The 21,293-nt window shown below is 34.6% G+C and overlaps 3 protein-coding genes across 5 annotated transcripts; 1 reads left to right on the forward strand and 2 right to left on the reverse strand.

The window, feature by feature from the left end:
* Positions 1 to 8,642: 8,642 nt before the first annotated feature.
* LOC144998912 (protein LIKE COV 1-like) lies at positions 8,643 to 11,225 on the reverse strand. Its single transcript, XM_078958646.1, has 7 exons — positions 10,972 to 11,225; positions 10,396 to 10,448; positions 10,092 to 10,201; positions 9,813 to 9,980; positions 9,611 to 9,708; positions 9,392 to 9,518; positions 8,643 to 8,869 (listed from the first exon to the last, which is right to left on the reverse strand). Exons 1-7 carry the CDS (start codon positions 11,110 to 11,112, stop codon positions 8,775 to 8,777), a joined length of 792 nt encoding a protein of 263 aa, XP_078814772.1. The 5' UTR covers positions 11,113 to 11,225; the 3' UTR covers positions 8,643 to 8,774.
* Positions 11,226 to 15,812: 4,587 nt separating this feature from the next.
* Positions 15,813 to 16,560, forward strand: LOC144997457 (uncharacterized). The gene is made up of 2 exons (XM_078957368.1): positions 15,813 to 16,125; positions 16,194 to 16,560. Exons 1-2 carry the CDS (start codon positions 15,988 to 15,990, stop codon positions 16,332 to 16,334), a joined length of 279 nt encoding a protein of 92 aa, XP_078813494.1. The 5' UTR covers positions 15,813 to 15,987; the 3' UTR covers positions 16,335 to 16,560.
* A 459-nt stretch (positions 16,561 to 17,019) lies between these two features.
* On the reverse strand, positions 17,020 to 20,571 carry LOC144998643 (uncharacterized). 3 transcript variants are annotated; one of them, XM_078958376.1, is made up of 4 exons: positions 19,759 to 20,571; positions 18,836 to 19,451; positions 17,927 to 18,768; positions 17,020 to 17,777 (listed from the first exon to the last, which is right to left on the reverse strand). In XM_078958376.1, exons 2-4 carry the CDS (start codon positions 19,446 to 19,448, stop codon positions 17,085 to 17,087), a joined length of 2,148 nt encoding a protein of 715 aa, XP_078814502.1. In that variant the 5' UTR covers positions 19,449 to 19,451; positions 19,759 to 20,571; the 3' UTR covers positions 17,020 to 17,084. The 3 variants fall into 3 exon arrangements, with proteins under 3 accessions (XP_078814502.1, XP_078814504.1, XP_078814503.1); XM_078958378.1 differs by having other exon boundaries at positions 18,857 to 19,451; positions 19,759 to 20,570; XM_078958377.1 differs by lacking the exon at positions 19,759 to 20,571 and adding an exon at positions 19,600 to 19,733.
* Positions 20,572 to 21,293: the final 722 nt, after the last annotated feature.

Here is a 21,293-nt window from a genome sequence, read left to right on the forward strand (position 1 = left end):
ACCCCAACCACTACTCGAAACGAACCAATAAATTAGGGACCTAACTTGAACCTCTTCCTGAAGCGTATCACACCCTTTCATGGTGATACCGTTAGTAAAATCATATCGCCGACTTGGAATTCTAACTCAGATCGATGCCTGTCGGCATAAATCTTCTGCTGACTCTTAACTGTTTGTACTCTATACCTGATTTGTTGAATAATCTATGTCATCTAAAGGACCACCTCGGTCCTTCCCATAACCCTATGACCGACATATCCCCAACATACCAATGTACGACACTTACTCCCGTAAAGAATCTTGAAAGGTGGCACACCAATACTAGAGTGATAAATGTTATTGTATGAAAACTCATCCAATGGAATGTAAGAGTCGCAACTCCCACCGAAATCTATAGCACAATCTCTCAACATATCCTCTAGCATCTGGATGGTCCGCTCGCTCTGGTCACTAGTATATGGATGATAAGAGATAGTAAAGTGCAATCTTGTACCTAGTTACTCATGGAACCTCTGCCAAAATTGAGAAGTAAACTGAACATCCTGATCAGATATGATGGAGACTAGAACACCATGTCGAGTGACGATCTCGTGCACATAAACATCGACTATTTTATCGGTTGAGGAACTCTCTTGAATAGTCAAGAAGTGGGCACTCTTGGTTAGACAATCCATAATGGGCCAAATTGCATCAAACCCCCTAGTTGTCCTTGGTAACTTGGTGATAAAATCCATGCTGATATGTTCCTGTTTCCACATAGGAACCTCTAAAGGCCGCAACTTGCCATGCAACCTCTTATGCTCGCCCTTGATAATCCGACATGTAAACACCTCTCCACATACCAAGCTTTCTATCTCTTCATGCACGACCACCAATAGATAAGTCTCAAATCCCGATACATTTTTGTGGCTTCGGGGTGTATCGAGATTTTGGACTTATGTGCTTCCTCCATCATGGTCTGCCTGACCCCACCAAAATCTGGAACGCAAACCTAACCGCACTGAGTCAACAAATCACAGTTATCAGTCGAAAACTTGTTAATCTCACTTCTGATTCTCTACTACTTCCAAATTTCCTTCTTTAATCCCTCGTCATGAGCCTCCCTAATTAAATCCAGAAGCGGCAAGTCGATAAAAATCATCATACATAAGCCCCCAACATAAGTATTAGCGGACTTATGGGTCAAAGCATTAGCGACCACATTCTCTTTCTCTGGGTGATAAATAATCTCACGATCATAATCCTTGACAACGTCAAGCCATCTACACTACCACATATTTGGGTTCAGATGATCCATGAGATATCTCAAACTCTTGCGATCTATGTAGATGGTACATTGGAACCCATATAGATAATGTCGCCAAATTTTGAGGGCAAACAACACCACCCCCAACTCCAGATCATACGCCAGATATCGAACATCATGAGGATTCAGTTGTTTAGAAGCATACACAATAACCCTCCCTCTCTGTGTGACACTGCCCCCAAATCGGTGATAGAAGCATTATGACATCCCCAAAATCACGGCCAGAAAATACCGATTTCATTTATGCTTTTTAAAATAATTTCAGAGTAAATCCTTTTGATTTAAAAGTGTTGCGGAATTTGTTCCCAAAACAAAACATGATAAAACAATATTTATCAAAGCATTTCATCAAGAGATGCATTTTCATTATATAATTAAAACTCGGGGTGTCATGTTCCGATACAGACCATAAAGCATAAACGACAACATTACAAGTCATTCAACAAATATATACATATACAGACTTGTAAACAAAACAACTCGATGATTCATCCATCTTACGCCCTTGCGCCACTTCCTGTAATACAAATAAAACTGAGTGGGTCAGGTTTGGGAGCCTGGTGAGCATATAGGGTTTTCAACCCACAATAAATAAATTATATTTAATTTCACCAGCCAATCACTATCCCGATTACCCATTCCCGTTATCCTCACTTTACGTCCCTAAAACAACATCTATCTCAAGGGACCTAATCTAGGATTTTCATCGGGACGGACATTACTGCTAAGGGGTTTCCTCAACAATAGATATCCTAAAGGCAACTATGAGGGGGATAGAGTACACCGGTGAGCAAATCATTCAGAACACCTACATGTTATGAACCTGCTAGCGTTCCACGAGACTGTCTAGAAGGAGTCTGTGGTCGTTATCCATACTCCGCTGAATAACTAGGTCAACAACAACAACAACATCGAGGCCTCTCATCTGTTTATTACACACCAACTATGTACCCATGTTCTACCCAACATATTAGTAGATGAGAATATATATTTTTATACATAGTTTAAAATTGTATAGCATTTTCAGTCAATATATATTCCACATAACAGATGAGGCACACCCACATAACACATATTTCATAGAAAACAAATCAGATCTATGAGATTGAAGAGAGTGAATATACATTCACGCACATAACAACAAAATTATACACATAACACGTATTTTGTATAAAATACTTCATAATTATGCGTTACAAGAAAGTAACTACACACTCACACATATAAACAACAATATACTTAATACACTCAAACCATATTTGTATTATTATCGTGTTTATGAAAGGTAGTATACACTCACTTGATCAGAAGATGATCGGATAGCACTACGGCTTGTAGAAGTAGTAATCCTCAGCAGATCTGGAAGATCTCTACAAAAATCGAACTTCTCGCGGACAGAGCTTCGGCTCGGAAACCGCACTTCTCGGGATCTTCAGGATCTCGGGACTTGCTTCGGGACTCGGGAATATTACCGGGGCTTCGGGGTACTTCTGGCATGAAAAACGATGCAAAACAGGAGAGAGAAGAGAGAAAAATAGCAAAAGAACTCGGCAGCCTCGCATCCTATTTATAGGAGGCTGGAGCCTCGTAGTACGCAGGGCGTAAGCCTCCGAATTCGTCACTGCATGCGTCATCCGAAGAACTCGAATGCGAGGCGTGTCATGCTTCGCTGTACGCGGGGCGTACGCTAGTACGCTGGGCGTACTTCGGATTAGATCGGTGACTCCCCTTCGAATAAGGCCGGTTTTAATAATTAAATTTAATTATTAATTATTTAATAAACTTCGAAAATTCATATCTTCTTCATATGAACTCCGTTTTTTACGTTCTTTATATCCACGCGAAGGTGAGACTACGCTCTACAACTTTCGTTTAGACTCCGTCGGCTAATTTTGAATTTATTTTTATTATTTATTTTTAATAGGCCGGGACATAACTTTTTGTTATAAATTCATAACTTCTTCGTTTGACGTCCGTTCTCGCCTAACTTTTTATCGCTTCGATACTAACAACGAGATCTTCGATTCTTGTTTATATCAGTAAGGCTAAATATCGCTCTAACATAAATTTCACTTTTTACGTCATTCAGCGTTGCCGGTTCTGTCGCGAAACTTCGACAGGTCATAACTTCTTCGTTATAACTCGGATTTCGGCATTCTTTATATCTTCGGAAACCTTGTTTCAACTACTACAACATTATCCAAAGATATCAAGTTTATTTTATACTTACATTTTGACGCTTATTTTTATTCTTAATTAATCAAACCACATAATTAAGCAATTAAGCACAAAACACATAATACTCAAATAATACACTTCTATTATTTCAAAACGGGTTACAAAGGTTAACCTAGACTATTATATCAACATTAATGACAGGCCCAGAAACACAGGCGTTACAAGCATCATAATATACAACAAAATCCTCCATGCCCTATAGAAGGGTCAACATCCCGGCCTCACATAATTTATGTCTCAGCGTCTCGAACAAAGTCTGCTGCTCATGCCCCAACAAAAATCTATGCCCTTCCTTGTAAAACAAGTGGGAGGTACAACAACATTGGAGAAATCCTGAATAAACCTACGATAATACCTTACTAAACCTAGAAAACCCCTGATCTCCACAGGTACTTCGAGACGTCCCACTGCATAACTGCCTCTATCTTGGCCGGTTCGACCAAAATCTCATTTTGGTTAACGAGGTGTTCCAAGAACTGGATCTCCCGTAACAAAAACTCACACTTCAAGAACTTGGCATAAATCTTCTCCCTCCTTAAAACTCCTAGCAACTCTCTAAGGTCCTCCTTATGTTGCTCCATGGTCTTGAAGTAGAATAGGATATCATCGATAAAAACAATGACTGAACGATCGAGCATCAACTTGCATACCCGATTCATAAAATCCATAAATATCCTTGGTGCATTGGTAAGCTTAAACAACATCACCATGGACTTGTAATGCCCATAACGAGTTCAAAATGTTATCTTCTCCACATCATCCTCTCTGACTCTCATTTGATGATACATGTTAGGGACAAGATTCTCAACCCTATTTAGGATCCCGAATCTTCAAGAATTTCAGGATCTTGAATCTACATCAAGATCCTGACCATTATTATTACTATTATTTCCTAACATTTCCAACATATATATTTCTATTATTTTTCTCACATGTGCAAAATTAGTCGACATAAGACTCATTCTCAATGAAGAAAAACTTCAATCAGACAAAAGACCTAGGAATACCAAGTTAAACCGTGTTCATTTTTATTCGAGAGGATCACGGGAATATCCGACTTATTGTTACTCAAACTAGACTATAAATACACATGTATTTTGCACACAACACACATCTAGAATCATTGTAATACTTGTACTCGTATATTCATCATATCATATGTAACTCATCTTTCAATTAATACAAGTTAACAAGGCATGTGATCATTATCACCTTGCAAGGTTTTGTGTCGAAGATCCTAGCAAGGATAAAGGGGTTTCCTTGTAAATCACTTGTGCAATCTTATTCAAATTTCAACAAACACGTTACGAACAAACACCACAACCTCTCATTCAATTTGGTTAATATCCTCTTAGTTGATTTTTGACCAAAACAAATTGGCGCCTATCGTGGGGTCGTAGTGTTCGTAATCCTCGAAAATCATGTCTATACAACCAATCCTTTCTTCCTCCTTTGTTCCCTCCGTTCCTCCAAAAAATCTTCCACCTCCTCCAAGCGGGTTGCATGGTCAGAGAAAAACTTTTGATGTGCCAAACAAGAATACTCAGGCGGTTGCTCCATGATCCCTCGAATCCTAGGATCCTCCTACCTCAGTCTCCAATGATGAACTCTTCTCCATGACGAAGACGTTGACACAACAGGTAGCTCGACAATAGGAAGACAACAAAAACGTTGCTCAAGGAAGTGGAAAGGATAAGGGCAGAGATCTACAAACTTCAGGAGGTGACACCTTCAATCCTGAAACCGTGAATCCTGAATTTCGAAAATCCTGGATCCCTGGGGAAATGCCCGAAATTAACAACCTTAAACATCCACAATCCTGTGACCCAGGATCTTGATGAAACCTTTAATACTCCTAATAATAGAAATATTGGTGACTTCTTTAATAGTAACACTACCAACAACAACGTTATGGATCTTAATGTAGGAATACGTCCAATTATGGCCAAAGAACTCCAACAATTAAGGCAGATGATCTCAAGCGTACCAGGGGTGGTCTAACCTATACTGGAAGCATTCCTCACAAGTCACATGATCTCAAGATTTATCCCTTCAATAGCCAAGGTTGTAAAACTCATTACTCGGTACCTGCTCGGCCGACTACCGAGTAGCGAGTACTCAGGAGTATTCGGGGAGTACTCGGATTCGGTAATTCATGTAGAAATTTTTTTAGGGAAATTATATACATTAAAATCAAAAGTTGATTGAAATATATAACAAAATTAGATACATGTGAATACACAAAAACAGAAAAATGCATAATGGTCTTACTTCGTGAATAATTGTTGAAATTTTAAGATATATATATATATATATATATATATATATATATATATATATATATATATATATATATATATATATATATATATATATATATATAGTTTCAGGTTCATTTGAGACATTCTAATTTCGTGAGACTGTGAGACCAAATCTAAAAATAATTTTAAAATGCAAAATAAATGAAAAAATCCAAAAATTATTTTTTAAAATATTATTTTCGGAACTTGAATTAACTACAAAAAATAAAAATAAATAAAAATTCGTTTTTTTTAAATAAGTGAAATATTCTAATAGAATATTACATTAACATATTCTAAAAAATAATTTTAAAATGCAGAATAAATGAAAAAAATCTAAAAATTCTTTTTTTTAAATATTATTTTCGGAACTTGAATTAAATAAAAATAAATAAAAATAAATTCCATTTTTTTTTTAAAAATACATGAAATATTCTAATAGAATATTACACTGACATATTCTAAAAAATAATTTTAAAATGCAAAATAAATGGAAAAATCCAAATATTCTTTTTTTTTTAAATATTATTTTCGGAACTTGAATTAACTAAGAAAAAATTAAAAAAAAAATTAAAAAATGCGTCTTACGGTCTCACAAAATTAGGTCGTCTCACATGAACCTAACCCTATATGTATATATATATATATATATATATATATATATATATATATATATATATATATATATATATAATCACATGTATGTGTGTTAAATAATAATCATTAAGTATATTGTACATATTAATAACCGAGTTGACCGGGTTTTACAATACCGCTCAGTTCAGTAAGGGGCTGATCGGGGAGTACTCGAGATTCTGCAACTCGCATCGGCAAGGGGGTGAGTAGCGAGTACTCGGAGGAGTAATTGAACAACTCAGCGAGTTTTACAACATTGTCAATAGCTGATACCGAAGTTCCCAAACGCTTCCAAACTCCCAGCATGAAGCCTTACGATGGAACCACGAATCCTGAAGAACATATCGTACAATATAGGGAAAGAATGAAGATCATTCCCATTCCACTACACTTAAAAGAAACATGTTTATGCAAAGGCTTCAGATCGACTCTAACAGGATCAACCTTAAAATGGCTTCTTAATGTTCCTCTTCATTCTATTACCTCTTTTGCCAGTTAATCTTTCAATAATCAATTTTCTTGCAACAAAATGTTTGAAAGGATCACTAGTGATCTTTATCGGGTGGTCCAGGATCCCAAAGAATCCTTAAGGGAGTTTGTAAGCAGGTTTGATAAGGAATATCTAAACATACCAAACATCGACATGGCTACGGTCGTGGAGGCCTTTAAGATGGGTTTGAAGAAGGATTCTCTATTCTACGAAGACTTTGTGATGACTCCATGCAAACATATAGATGAAGTCAAAAGTTAAGCACTAAGGTTCATCAGATTGGAAGAAGACGAATAAATAAAAATGACGGCCAACATGCCAATTTCATATGACAATCCCAACAGGAAGGCTGAATCCTCAGCCCAGAGATCCTATAAGTCAAAACTGTATTCCAAACTCGATTATCATAGGGCTAACACACTTGTTGATGAAGGGGAAGAAGAAGAATTTCCTAAAATTACCGACTATTGCTTCTTTGTAGATGTTCTAGGCCTAATATTCGCCATGCAATATCTTGACGACAAAGTAAGATGGCCAAGAAAAGGAGAAAATCTAACAACTAGAAAGACAAATCCAAGTGGTGTGCATATCACGAGGATTTCGGTCACAACATTTAGGATTGTAAAGCCCTTAGGAAGGAGATTGGTTATCTCTTGATAAATGGTTATCTCAAAGAGATCCTAAGAAGGAAAAAGAAAGATCCATGGAAAAAAGAGCAAGACCTTATGAAGATCCTGGAAAATCCAGAATCCCCTCCCTCGGATGCCATGGTAATCAATGTTATTTTCGGAGGATTTGGCATCTGTAGAACTTCTTATTCTGCAGCTAAAAGGCACGCCAAAGTGTCCAAGACGGAAAATGAGGAAACACCCCGAAAAAACACACAACCACCTCTGCCATTATCTGACCCAACCACGACCACCTCTGTCACTTATACCACTGCAACCTCTGCCACCAACTGTTGTAATCATATATGATTACTCAGTGAATATATATATATATATATATATATATATATATATATATATATGTGTGTGTGTGTGTGTGTGTGTGTGTGTGTGTGTGTGTGTTTAGACATATAGGTATAAACATGTATAATCATATATGATTATATATTTCTGTCATATAATCATTTATGATTAGGCATATCCCACAGCTGCCGATACGCTGGAACGTTAGAGCAGCAAATGAAAAATATGTGGTTGATATTAAATCTCAATATCTCTATTATTATTATTATTATTATTATTATTATTATTATTATTATTATTTTGAATCTTAAGTGAAACATCGGATGGGTTTCCAAAATACAACTATTTAACTTATGGATTAAATTAACTCATTATTTCATTTTCATTTAATTGATATTATTAATGCAATGTTAATGTTAATGTTAATATTAACATAAACATAGTAACCGATGAGGTAATTAGTTACTCCTTGGTATAGTAGGATGGTTTCCAAAATACAACTATTTATAAAGAAACACATATAATGTTAAAAAAATGTCATAATAAACCGAAAGATAAAGTTATATTGGTATTTCCTTCACTTAAGTTAAATAAACTCGATAGCATCATTTGATTACTTCTTATCATGTTTTCATAATTAAACCGCCTCAACAAAACATTATCAACCTCCATAGTCATATAACTAATTTATAACACCAAAATCAAACCACTGAAAACACAAAATTATAACCCTAAATTCAATAACAAAACATTTGTCTACATGATCTTTGTTAGATTTTTTAATCAAGTGCAGAACATGATTAACTTAAGAATCTAAAATATTCACATACTCCTCAGCTTCTGTTGTTTCTAGGTCCATACTCTTTAATGGCCAAATCAAATGTCGTTAAAATTTGTGGCATCGACATGCCCCCTGATACCACAATTTCTGTACAAACAAAAAACATCGCAAAATAAATTACTTTTTTTTTTTTCAGTGTTGTCTAGATAAATGATGTTTAAAAAGTATTTGAGAAAATAACGACACACTTAGGGAAAATGAAAGGAAAAAATAAATAAAGACAAATTTCTTAGAAGTTAGGACTTAATAGGAAAAGCCTTATTTCATTGAATTTCCCTATTAACTAAGTCATTCTTTCTGTATTAAGTAAAAAAGAAACCTATATGTCTAGCTTACCAGATCATGTCCCCATTAAGTCAACTTAATGGGGATATGTTTATGTTTTGATCTGGTAAGCTATCTATATAGGTTTCTTTTTTACTTAATACAGAAAGAATGACTTAATAGGAAAAGTCAGTAAAACAAGGCTTTTCCTATTAAGTCCTAACTTTTAAGAAATTTGTCTTTATTAATTTTTTCCTTTCATTTCCCCCAAGCGTGTCGTCATTTTCTCAAATACATTTTAAACATCATTTACAAAACAAATAAAATAACGAAACGATAACTCACCAATTCCTTCACGAACAGATAAGTTTGGTCTTATAACATCTTTTGATTTCACCAAAAATATATCTCCAATGTAAAGATGATTTGTTGGGACATACACCGAATACAACTCTTCATCCCCCGAATAACTCTATTTTGCAAAAATATATATATATATATATCAACAAATAAATCAATAATTATACAAATATCCACCAATTTTCAAAACACAAAAATACACACCTGGAGAATGAATGATGAAGTAATGAACCCAAATGCATATTCACCAACACGAGGATGCCTCATAATCACAACTTCCTTAAACGCTCGTGTATTTTGATCTGCATTTTTTTGTTACAAAACGATTTTCTTTTACCATAGATTATCACAAATAACATTTTTTTTTTATTAAAGGGTAAGAAAAGTTAGGGTGGGGCCCACAAACCTGGAGATATTGCAGCACTAATTTGCTTAGAAGCATCATAAATATGGCGAACAAATGGCATTCTTTTGATAAACCATTCACCAAGGCTTAAGACAGATGCACCCAACCATGAAGACATAAAGATCCCCACCACAAATATGAATGTCACCGAAGTTATAAACCCAAGACCTAAATAAAATTTATTTGTATAATTTGATTAATTAGGATCAAAATTATCAATATCATGAAACTTTAACATTCAAATTTGGTGTAAATGAATAGCATAACATGTATGCTTACCGAATATATTTATGCCAAGTTGAGCATAGATAGGAGAGAAGAAACCATCCACAAAATGTATAAACCACCATGTTATGTAGAAAGTAATAGCTAATGGTAATAGAATGACACTACAACAAAAAGAAAATGTGATCATATATTCAAATCTAATCTATAGTTGTAGGTTATTATGATGATAATGAGAAGGGCATTCACGTCTTTTTCACCGTTGAGATATCAAGAATGTGTACAGACTACAGATCTTTTATGTCAGGTCATGTCATGTCATATAAGTAAAAGGATCAGAAATGAGAATTATGCATACCATCCAGTCATGAATTTTTTAGATGCCCAGCTTCTAAGAACTTTGGAGAAAGTCTACATGAAAAATGTAATGTATGAGGTAAGATGAATGTAGAAGAGACCCTAATCGGACATAAACATAAAATCAATTGTATATTTTGAGAATCTTGGAGCATAAACTGGGATTGTTACTAAAAATTGACGATATGAACGAACAATTGGTTCTTAATTTGGACTAAATAACCAAAATACGCTTGCAATTGGGTTGTTTTCAGGAGACGTGTGACAATGAATGTCAATCCGTAGTCAAGATCCGAATTTTCAATTCAATTCGGCAATGGAACGAAGCACAATTCGGGATTTTCGTTCGTTCTAATAAACCCTCCTAAAAAACTCTTAATCAAGACCCAATTTTTCGTTTCAGTAACCAAATCAAAGCAATTACTAAACCTAAAAGCATATACATTAAAAGGTGTTTCGTCTAAAAGTAAAAAACCCTGATCAATACTCAATTAGGATCAAAAATCAACCAAACCGAAATGAAGCAATCAAATTTAACGAAATACATTGGAAAATGCAAAAGGGTATGAGGGAAAACCTCACGGCCGGCGTGATGAGAGAAGGGAGTTGCAGAGGACGGGGGTTTTGGAGATACTTGTTGGTCATCAGGGGTGTTGGCGATGGGTAGAAGCAGCTCTCGATCTCTGTCTCTGATGACGGGTGATATTTGATCACCCATTTTTCTGCAAAATTTCCGAGATATCCTAATAATCTTGAACTTAGAAGAACGAATTTTGTATCGAGAATCGCTGAGAAACGTCTTCGGGGCTAAATAAATTTGGAGTTGCGTGTCGAGAGTTTGAGAACTTGCTGTTAAACCCTGAATATATACTTGAGCACTACGTTAACACTCCTTTCAATATCAATTTTTAATGTTTGGTCCTTCACCAAAAAAATTATGTCCTTTTCATCCAAATACTATGCCTATAGAGTTTATAATATGTGATTCAAAGAAATCTTAAATTTTATATAATTTACGTTAAATAAAATACAAAATGGTTGTTTGATTATTATTTTATTGAGTTAGGTTTAATTGATTCAAGGTAGGATTGAATTAAGGTATGATTGAGTCATATACAACTATAAATCTAACAGAGTAAGAGGAATATCAAAGAATTCATGACTAAGTCAGGGGCTTCTAAGTGTGATATTAAACTAGAGATGTGTTTTTTAACCAAAAAATTGAACCAAACCGGAACCGGTTGAAACCAAATAGTGGTATTTGGTTTGGTTTTCAATTCTTAGTTTATGGCTCATTCGGTTTTCAATTTTTAGATTTTGGTTCCGAACACCTTCTTAGATAGCACATTTCTTAATATAACCGAACCGGTTGGAACCGAATAGTGGTATCCAGTTTGTTTTTTTAGTTCTTAGTTTATGACTTATTTGGTTTTTGGTTTTTTCGGTTCTACTCCGGTTCCAGGCTGATTTATATGCCTATATTAAATAGTTTGGATCTGACCGAGTCAGACTTAGCCTATTACTAGACCCAATAAGAGGCATATCAAACAACCCCTTGTCCTATAATATAACACATTAATTCATATCGAGGCACCAAATGATGTTGGCCTTGCTAGTAGGCCAAAACATCATAATACAATATTGTCATGTACTTAAGTTCAAAAGTCAAAACCATTATATGCATGTACGATGAGGTTCCCCGTAAAAACCCAAGACCAACCTTCCTACATACACATCTCAACTAGTTTAACGGACCAATTATGTCTAACCCCTATAGCTATCAATTCCCTTCACATTCAAGCCCTCTTATGATTATGACTCGGCTTGATGGAAACAACTAGACTAACAATGCCATATATGCATATGCATCCCCCTTTGATCTCAACGAAAAGCTAAAAAGTGGCATGATATTCCTCTCTAGGTTTCCATGATCACATCATATATGGGTTGTGACATTCTCCAATTGCTAAAATGCAATATATCCTTATGTCATATAACAAGAACTTATGCAACGTCAAGTTTATCAACATATTATATATATATCTATACACCAAAACCCACTATGACCACCTCATATGTTCTCAGGTCTATTAGGATGGAGCTTTTACTTCTTTGCCCATTGAGTGTGGAGCTCTTTCGATGTCACCCCTTCGAGCTAGAAGCAACTTGTCCCTTCTCTTGAACTTCATAAAGTGAGTGTGGTTTTCCCTAGTACCATACGTAGGGTCTTCCTAGAATCCCTAGTCCCGTATCTCATTACTAGTTGAGTGCGGATAGGGTTCCATGATAGGCGAGGCCTTAGAACTGGAACTCATAGTACTTCATATGTTTTCTTTATGTGCTAGCATGATTATGTGATTTTGATTGTATATGAATAGTCGGCGAGGCCCAATGATAGGCAGGGACTGGGATAAACAGATATGTATACCGAGCGGGGCTCGATGCTAGGCTGGGCCTGATGCCGGGCGGGGCCAATGAAGGGGCGAGGGCCCAACATATGTGATTATGTGTATGATATTTGGTAGTATGGGGAACTCACTAAGCTTCGTGCTTACGATTTTCAATTTTGGTTTCAGGTACTTCTGGTATCAAAGGGAAGAGCTCGGGATGACTGCATTACATGCACCATGACGTTTTAGCCTGGGATGTTTACTCTGATGTTTTGATATGATACTCTGATTTGATGTTTGGAATACTATGACTTATGTTTTGATAGAATGATTTTAATAACTACGGTTTATTTAATAATTAAAAATGAAATTTTCAGGACCATATTTTATGGATGTTACACATTAGCATAGTGAGAGAACTCACCTCAAACTACTAAAATTAAGATAAACGCTCGGACTGTTGATACGGAAAATCCCCGTGCTAATCAATCAAACAGAACACCAATTAATAATTAGGCCATAACCCATAACTAGAAATCTAATTCAATTGTCCAACACACTTAGGGTAAAAGACCATTTTACTCTTTCCTCATTTGGCCTAAAAATCGAGGCCCAACCTAATGGCACCAAAAGCCCAATATGGCCCAACTTCCTAAATGATACCCAAAGCCCATCGTGGGCCCAAATTCAAGGAGAACCAAAACCTAAAAATGGCCCAAAGTTAGAAAGACTAATGACCTAACAAGGCCCAAAACCCTAATAGTCCAAATATAGCCCAAATCGCAAAAGTCAACAAAAGTCAAAGGCTACTGAGTACGCCCAACGTACTCAAACTTATGCCTTACGTATGTCGCCTTTGGCTAGTACGCATTGCATACGAGCTGGGTACACCTAGCGTACTCTACAACAAGCCAAAATCGCTATTAAGTGCTTAATTGGTTAAGCCATTATGTCTAATTCTCATATCTAATCCTAAATGATGTATTAACATGTAAAGTTGGCGACTTTACTCCTTTGCATGTCTTAGTGGGATCCAATACTCAATAAACCCAATAATAAGAACCCTAACTCATCCATTGTCCAATATAACCCACAATATTGCATTTTTATGAACAATGGACTTCAAAAATGCTAAAATCTACCATCCATAGCTTATGGAGTAGCTCATACTCTCATGCATGACTTAAATGACCATAAAAAGAACAAAACAATCCCTAACTAGATCTAACCAAATGAACCATTAAGTTAAGAGCTTTATACCTCAAAAAACTTTCCAAGTTGGTGATGATTCTAGATCCACAAGCTTCAACCACACCAATGCAACTTCCAAGAGATATTCTTCCTTTAAGATTACCAAAAATCCTCTCAAATATCATTCCCAAGCTCAAAATACTCAAAAAGTAATTAGGGTTTCATTCTCGGGGTTTAAATAGGGTCCAAGACCCAAAACTAGGGTCCAAGACGTTAAGGTGTTTAAATAGGGTCCAAGACCCAAAACTAGGGTTTTGATCTGTTTGGCATACGCCCAACGTATGTGGGTGGTCCATTATGATCATCTGAGCCTCATACGCTCAGTGTACTCCATGTACATCCAACGTACTTGGCTTAACCCTAAACTCTTGTAACTTCAAACGGTTATAACTTCTTCGTTCCACCTCCGATTTCGACGTTCTTTATATCCACAGAAAGGTAATGAGATACTCTACAATCATATCAACTATCCTTTTCCTTAAGACCTTCTGAACTTAAATCCAAAATTTATAAAAGCCCATACTACACTTTTCTGATATACCATTGAGCTCCAAAACACAAACTGAATGCTCAATACTCGCAACCTACATTATCCACTACCAAATGGGGCTAAACCTTTCATTCCCAAGGCCCGAGGCCTTACGATACTTGATCCTTGTGTCACGGTCCCGAATTATGAAACAACCCGAAACAAAGTGTTACAGAAAAACTTTGTATCAAACAAAAAGCATGCGACCTAACACATAAGAAATGCTAATACCTCTCATTTCCAAATTGGTTATGGTAGGCAACTTATTCAAATGTTTGACCATGATAATGACTAATTTACTCCATCTAGCTGGAATTATGTCCACTATCAAAGTGAGTGTGTCGGTTTCTATTTGGTCCTTGGTTGGAACTCGATGGGATTTAGATATTCTATTTTTGACACGTATGCAGATTAGTTAAGTGGTTTTTTTAGGCTTCATTTACACTATATTGTCAAGACTTTCTTGGAAGCCACTTGTTACATGCTTTAGTGGGTTCGCAATGCTACTATCTTCGCCAAAGTGAAGCCTATGATATTAAGATGGTTGATAAGATTGTTTCACAATCTTTTATTTGGGCTTCTAATAGGTGTAGGAATGTAAAACCTAATAGGATTCTTGATCTTTCAAAATCTTTTATTTGGGCTTCTAATACGATTATCTCTTTCATCTTTATATATTAGTGAATTTTTTCCATTTAGTAGAAGTTAGTATTTTTCTATTTAGTTTTAAAAAAACTACGTGAGAAATTTTATTCGGTTTAACTGGTAAACCGAACAAAAAAAACGTAACCAAATAACCGAAACCAATTAAACTGATCCTTAATCGGTTTTGTTATGGTTAGATTTAAGATATAAGAAAACCGAAAAAAACGAACTTATTTAACTGAAAATAAAAAGCCAACAAATAAAGATTAACTAACACTTATGTTATATTCATGTTCCTCTTCCACGTGATGTTTGATAAAAATAAAATTTAAATGAAATGTCGACACGCAACAAGTCTGAAACGATCATTCTAAACTTAATCAAATATGATGTTGACAAATATTTATATCATTTCACATGTTACATATTACGTGTCGATAGTTCCCTTTGAATAATGAAAATAAAATAAAAGTGGTGTACTTTATATACAAAAAGTGACAATCATAAGTCATGGGTGTCATCTTGGATAACAACTTACTTGATGGGTACATGTTGAGACTCTTGTGAAAAACAACAAAACATGCCACCATACAATGGCAGTGGACCTCTCTTATACGTCTAAAATCCGTCGACTAGAACTTTCATGTTTGTTAAAGGACTTATGGCCCCTAATTTCTCATCTACAATCACACTCTTTTCCTATTTCCGATGATCACACTATAAATATTAAATACCAAGAATCTTGATTTTCTTGGGTAAAATCAAGAAACTATAGAATATGTTGGAAGGGAAAGCATATGTGAAGGACACCGATATGCCATTGAAGATGCAGGCTCATGCCATGGATTCTGCATCTCAAGCTCTTGATATCTATGATGTTGTTGACTACACCTCCATTGCTGCTTACATCAAGAAGGTATCTTTTTTGCTTGTAGATCTTTCTTTTTTGTGAAATAATTTTGTGGGGTTTTGATGAATATGCAGGAATTTGATAGGATTTATGGAAGTGGATGGCAATGTGTTGTGGGTTCAAATTTCAGTTGTTTTTTCACTCATTCAAAAGGGTCTTTCATCTATTTCTCATTGGAGACTCTTAGTTTCCTTATCTTTAAAGGTGCTTCTTGATTTTCTTAATCAAGCATTAGGGTTCTTCATCTTTATATGTATAGAATAGAGATATATTGTCCCAAATCACTAGCAGCATTTAATTTTGTACCCTTTTTATTTGGCCATGATCTTAATTTCAGATTAGTTGAAACTAAGTAGTACTCTTTTACTTGAATAAGGGAAAAGCACTAGGAAATTTAAAATTTTAAAATTTTGCTTAATATACTAAAATTCTCTTATCTAAGATAGCGTGTGATTATGGGAAACATCAAATTTAATAAGGAGATGAACAATTTCAGTTTTTTATGCAAGTCTAAATGTAAGAAATAATAATGCATTTCCATATAACATTCTATCTTCATTTATTTCTATTTATTACTTTCTTTTATAAGAATGTACTATATAAAAAAGTTATTTCTATTACTTCGTTCTTTTTTTTTCTTACCAAGGCATTGCGTTTTTTAAAAATCTTCCCGATTATAGCATATCATGCTTTAAATTTTTATCTTTTTTCATACATTAAAGTAACATAAATTCTGTGTTTGAAAATGACACGTCATGGTAAATTTTTAAAATTTCAATGTTACAATAAAAAAACCGAAAATAAGATGCTATTGATAAACAAAATCAACAAAAGTTCACAACTATTTCTATCATTTAACCTTTTTCTTTATCTACATACATAACATTATATCCGAAAATATACTATGATAATATCATTAGATATTCCATTTTCTTTACACTATAAAACGTTACAAAAGAAACTTATCACGATCTAAAACCTATTTCTAATACAAGTTCCATAAGCATATCATCAATTAATTTACTTAAAACAATCTTCTCCAAATCCAACACAGCTTCCTCAACTTCATCTAGGGTACAACCATCTTTCCAACCACTACTCCATGTTCCTCCCATTTTATTAAAACATAAATCTCTTTCTAAAAACTCATAAACCTTATCTCCATTCGAATTCTCATTAGAAAACTTACTATAATTTCTTAAATTTTCAACTCCTTTCACAATCTCCCTCATTAACTCGTCTTCTTCTAAACCACAGTTTCTTGATGCTAATACGGAAATTGTAAGCCATGGATTTTTCCTTCGGCTTTCATGCTCCAAAAACTCGTTTACACAGTCTTGAAAAAGCCCAAAATTTGTGGGCTCAAAATCTTGAAAACTGTCTATAGTTTTCAAGATTTCGGAATCTTGAAAACTGCTTACAGTTTTCAAGATTTCAACATCTTGAATATTGCTTTCAGTTTTCAAGATTTCGGAATCTTGAAAACTGTTTATAGTTTTCAAGATTTCGGAATCTTGAAAACTGTTTATAGTTTTCAAGATTTCGTCTTTTGGTTGATTGACATCAGAAACACCCGTTTCTTCCATATCATTTCTTGTAACTTCAGAATCTTGAATTTCATGCTCTTTAGGCGAATCAATCTGTAAAACTTCATGAATCTGCAATACCATGTAACAATGTTAGGATTAAAAACTTATACTTTCTAAAAAAAAGGTTTTTTCTTCGATCCCGGTATCCACAAAGAGCCCAATCCACATTGGAATTAAAATGTGCCAATTTCAAATATCTAAAGTTTAAAAGAACTCACAATGGTAGTCAATGGCTCGTTGACTTTGTTGACCACTTTTTCCAACTTCACATTCTTCTTTTGATTACTAGACTTGTTGGAAGATAAACCTGAAGATGATATTCGTTTTGTGATGGGATTCGTGAGAGCTTTTTTCTTTGGCTTCAAAGAATCATTTTTCGAAACCGAATTTGTTAATTTCACATTCTCAACTTGTTTCTTCTTTAATTGTGGTGGAATCTTTTGAATCTTATCTATCTTTTTCTCCATTTCTTGCTTTCTTTCTTGTTTCATAACACCTTGAACACAACCTTTCTGCTTATTACACCCCGATTTCTCTCTACTCTTCATTGCCTTCTCTTCGGCTTTCGCCTTTTCTTGATGAAGCTTTCTAATCGAATTTGTATTCACATTCACATTTCCTTTACCTTTTTGGGGCTTCATTAAAACAATCGGTGGCACATCATCATCTTCAAATCTTTTTTGTTTAATTTCCCGTTTGTTGCTTCTCAAAAGCCCTTTCGTTTGCACCATTTTGATGATTCCATCTAATGTCATATGTTCTCTATCCATCTTTTGAGCAAAAAAGTTCGGTTTCTTTCCATTCGGTAAATCAACATCAAAAAATGGCCTCATTTTGCTACTTTTCAACTTATTAATAGGAGTAGAAGGAATTGGTTTTGAAGGAAACTCATCTAACCCCATAAGTTTTGCAATCAAGTTTGACCCTTTTGACTTATCCTCAGTAGCCCTTGAAGATAACGACTCAGAAGATGTAAACTCATGAGTCGAATACACCATTGAAGAAGATCTACTTGAACTCGTTGAAGCCATATCCGGTGACAACTGCAATTTCCTCTCACCTACAAACAGTATCAGTATCAGTATCAGTAAATCAGTAACAGTATTTATATTTAAACTTTTCAACACCTGCGACTAGCTCCCTGCTACCTGCAAAAACACTTTCTTGAAAAGACTTGTTTGGCAAAAGATTTTGTTTTGAAAGCCCATCTCTAATCACATCTCTTAGCTCTGAATAACAATCTTTTGAAGACCCATTTTCTGATTTTCTTTGCTTTTCAAAACCCATATCATAACTTTGAAAGCTTTCAAATCGATCTGAGTTTATTTTCCCAACAAGAACTTCACTCGACTTTTCTTGTTTTTTCTTCAACTTAGCCATACATGAAGCTTCTTGCAATTTTCCAAGCATCATGAGAGATTCTTGAAGATCAAGAGCGCCTTTTAGCAAATCTTTAGCTATATCTTTCGGTTGACTTCTGAAATGACCTCCGTTTGACCAAGAATCGATAGCTTCGTTTAGCTTTTGAGCTCCATTTTTGACCTCAACAAGCTCGTAGGAAGATGGGGCTTTACTAGAAGACATTTTTTCTTTTTCTTTTGCTTTTTCTTTCGAATTCTTTAACGTTTTTGTAGGATCAATTTTGGAGATTCTGATTGTTTTCCCTTCGACGACACCTCTTGGATCTTCGCAGGTGACAAATGATCGATACACAACTGATCTCAAGCGTTCTTGAGGCATATTCTAATTAGAACAAAAAATGGATTGAAGAAGTCAGAAAATTTATAAAAAATTAAGAAGAATCCCGTTTGGGGTACATTTGTTGCGCAATCTGTTGAGGATTTTTAATCGAGAAAAAGACAAAATTCGAAGAAATTGTCCGGCTTCATACCAGTTAAAGACAAAAGCAAAAATTTTTTTGAAGAATCATCAATTGCCGCCATTAAAGAATCAAGTTCAAACAGTGACAGATCTAAACAAGAAGCCAAAAAGAAAGCTAGAAGTGAATTAGGTTAAATACGCGTTTGTTTGATTGAAGAAGAAAGCGTACCTTTTTTCGAGTGTTTATTTGCTACCAGACAGAAGTAATCACCATCGACTAAAACCCAAATTCTTTCTCAAATGTTTAACTAAAAGGAAACACCCAGATGATGAAATTTGAAATTGAGGTCACAAAACCGCCATTAATGACCACGGAATTAAGTTTCTCACATGGTATCCGTTAGTTCGGTGATGAGAAAACGAAAAGAGAGCAGACCAGATCCACACAGAAAAAACAAAAGAGCAAATGAATCTTGACTTTTTGTTGCGAACCCACCTCGAAAACACTACTGATTTCCCCTTTTCCCACCATGAAAACAAAAGAAAAGAAAAAAAAAAAAAAAACAGAGCGTATTGATTATAGGAAATCAAGATTTCAAGAAGGTAATGAAATTGTTTTCAATCGGGTTAAACAATCGACACCCAAATCTTTTCAGTTGCCATTGATGAAGGCGAGAGCTTGAAAAATGGCTAACGAGAGGAAGTTTGCAGGTGAAGCAACGTAGTCGCTGAAGATTTAGTAGCGATTTGAAGCAAAATGGTGGGGGAGTTAAAAACTTAAAAGAACATTATTAGGTCAGGTGAGCAATAATTGAAAGTTTTAAGGAAATCTGTGATCAATGTTCTCATGGGTATCATCATGAATTCAGAGCCCTTATTTTTAGGGGTATCCCAAGAAATTATACTTCATCGAAATTAAGCAATACTTCTATATTATAAAATCATATCATCATGTGATAAAATCATCATCGTTTTGGCTACTCGCATGTGATTATGAAGAAAGAGTGAAGACCCTCTAAAAATATTTAATGTAAAAATCTAAAGCTTCTGCTAATTGATATCACAACCGCTATTTCCCCATGAAAGTATTGTATTAAAAAGTAAAAGTCTTGTATTAGAAAAATGATAGCGTAATTTTGTCTAGATTCTTGAAATTTTTGGTTTTCTATTATTATATTCATCTCTAACGCCTATTATTCTTTACTTATTATTAGAGTAGTTATCTTAAATGGTGTTTTAATTGACTAATCAAATTATGTATTTTTTAGAATTAAAGTACTTCAAATATGTTTGATAAGATCAAACTATAAAACCAAAGAATATTTTGAGTGTGTATGTTGGATTTTAAAACTTTTTTTTTTCTAATAGATTTATACATCTCAACCACTATATAGATCATCATACTAGTTAATTTATTTTTAAAATATAAAACATAAGTTATTTCTATTTTAGTTATTTTAAAAAGTATTTTGATAATGAGTAATTATTTCTAAGATTAATTAACAAATCAAACATTATTGTTCGACTTTGAAAATTGTGAAATGATTCATTGAATCATAGGTCTTTTATGTCAAAATGGACACGGTTAAACAATACACCACAACTTTGTGATGTGAAATATATGAAATTGTCCACTAAATCGTACATCTTTATGTGAAAGTGAACATGGTTAGAGGATATATCAAAACTTTGGGATGTGAAAGATATGAAATAGTCCATTGAATCACATGTCTTTATGTGAAAATGCATATGGTTAGACAATAT

Source organism: Lactuca saligna, chromosome 5 (assembly GCF_052625555.1).
Source record: "Lactuca saligna cultivar CGN05327 chromosome 5, ASM5262555v1, whole genome shotgun sequence".
Classification (NCBI taxonomy): Eukaryota; Viridiplantae; Streptophyta; class Magnoliopsida; order Asterales; family Asteraceae; genus Lactuca; species Lactuca saligna.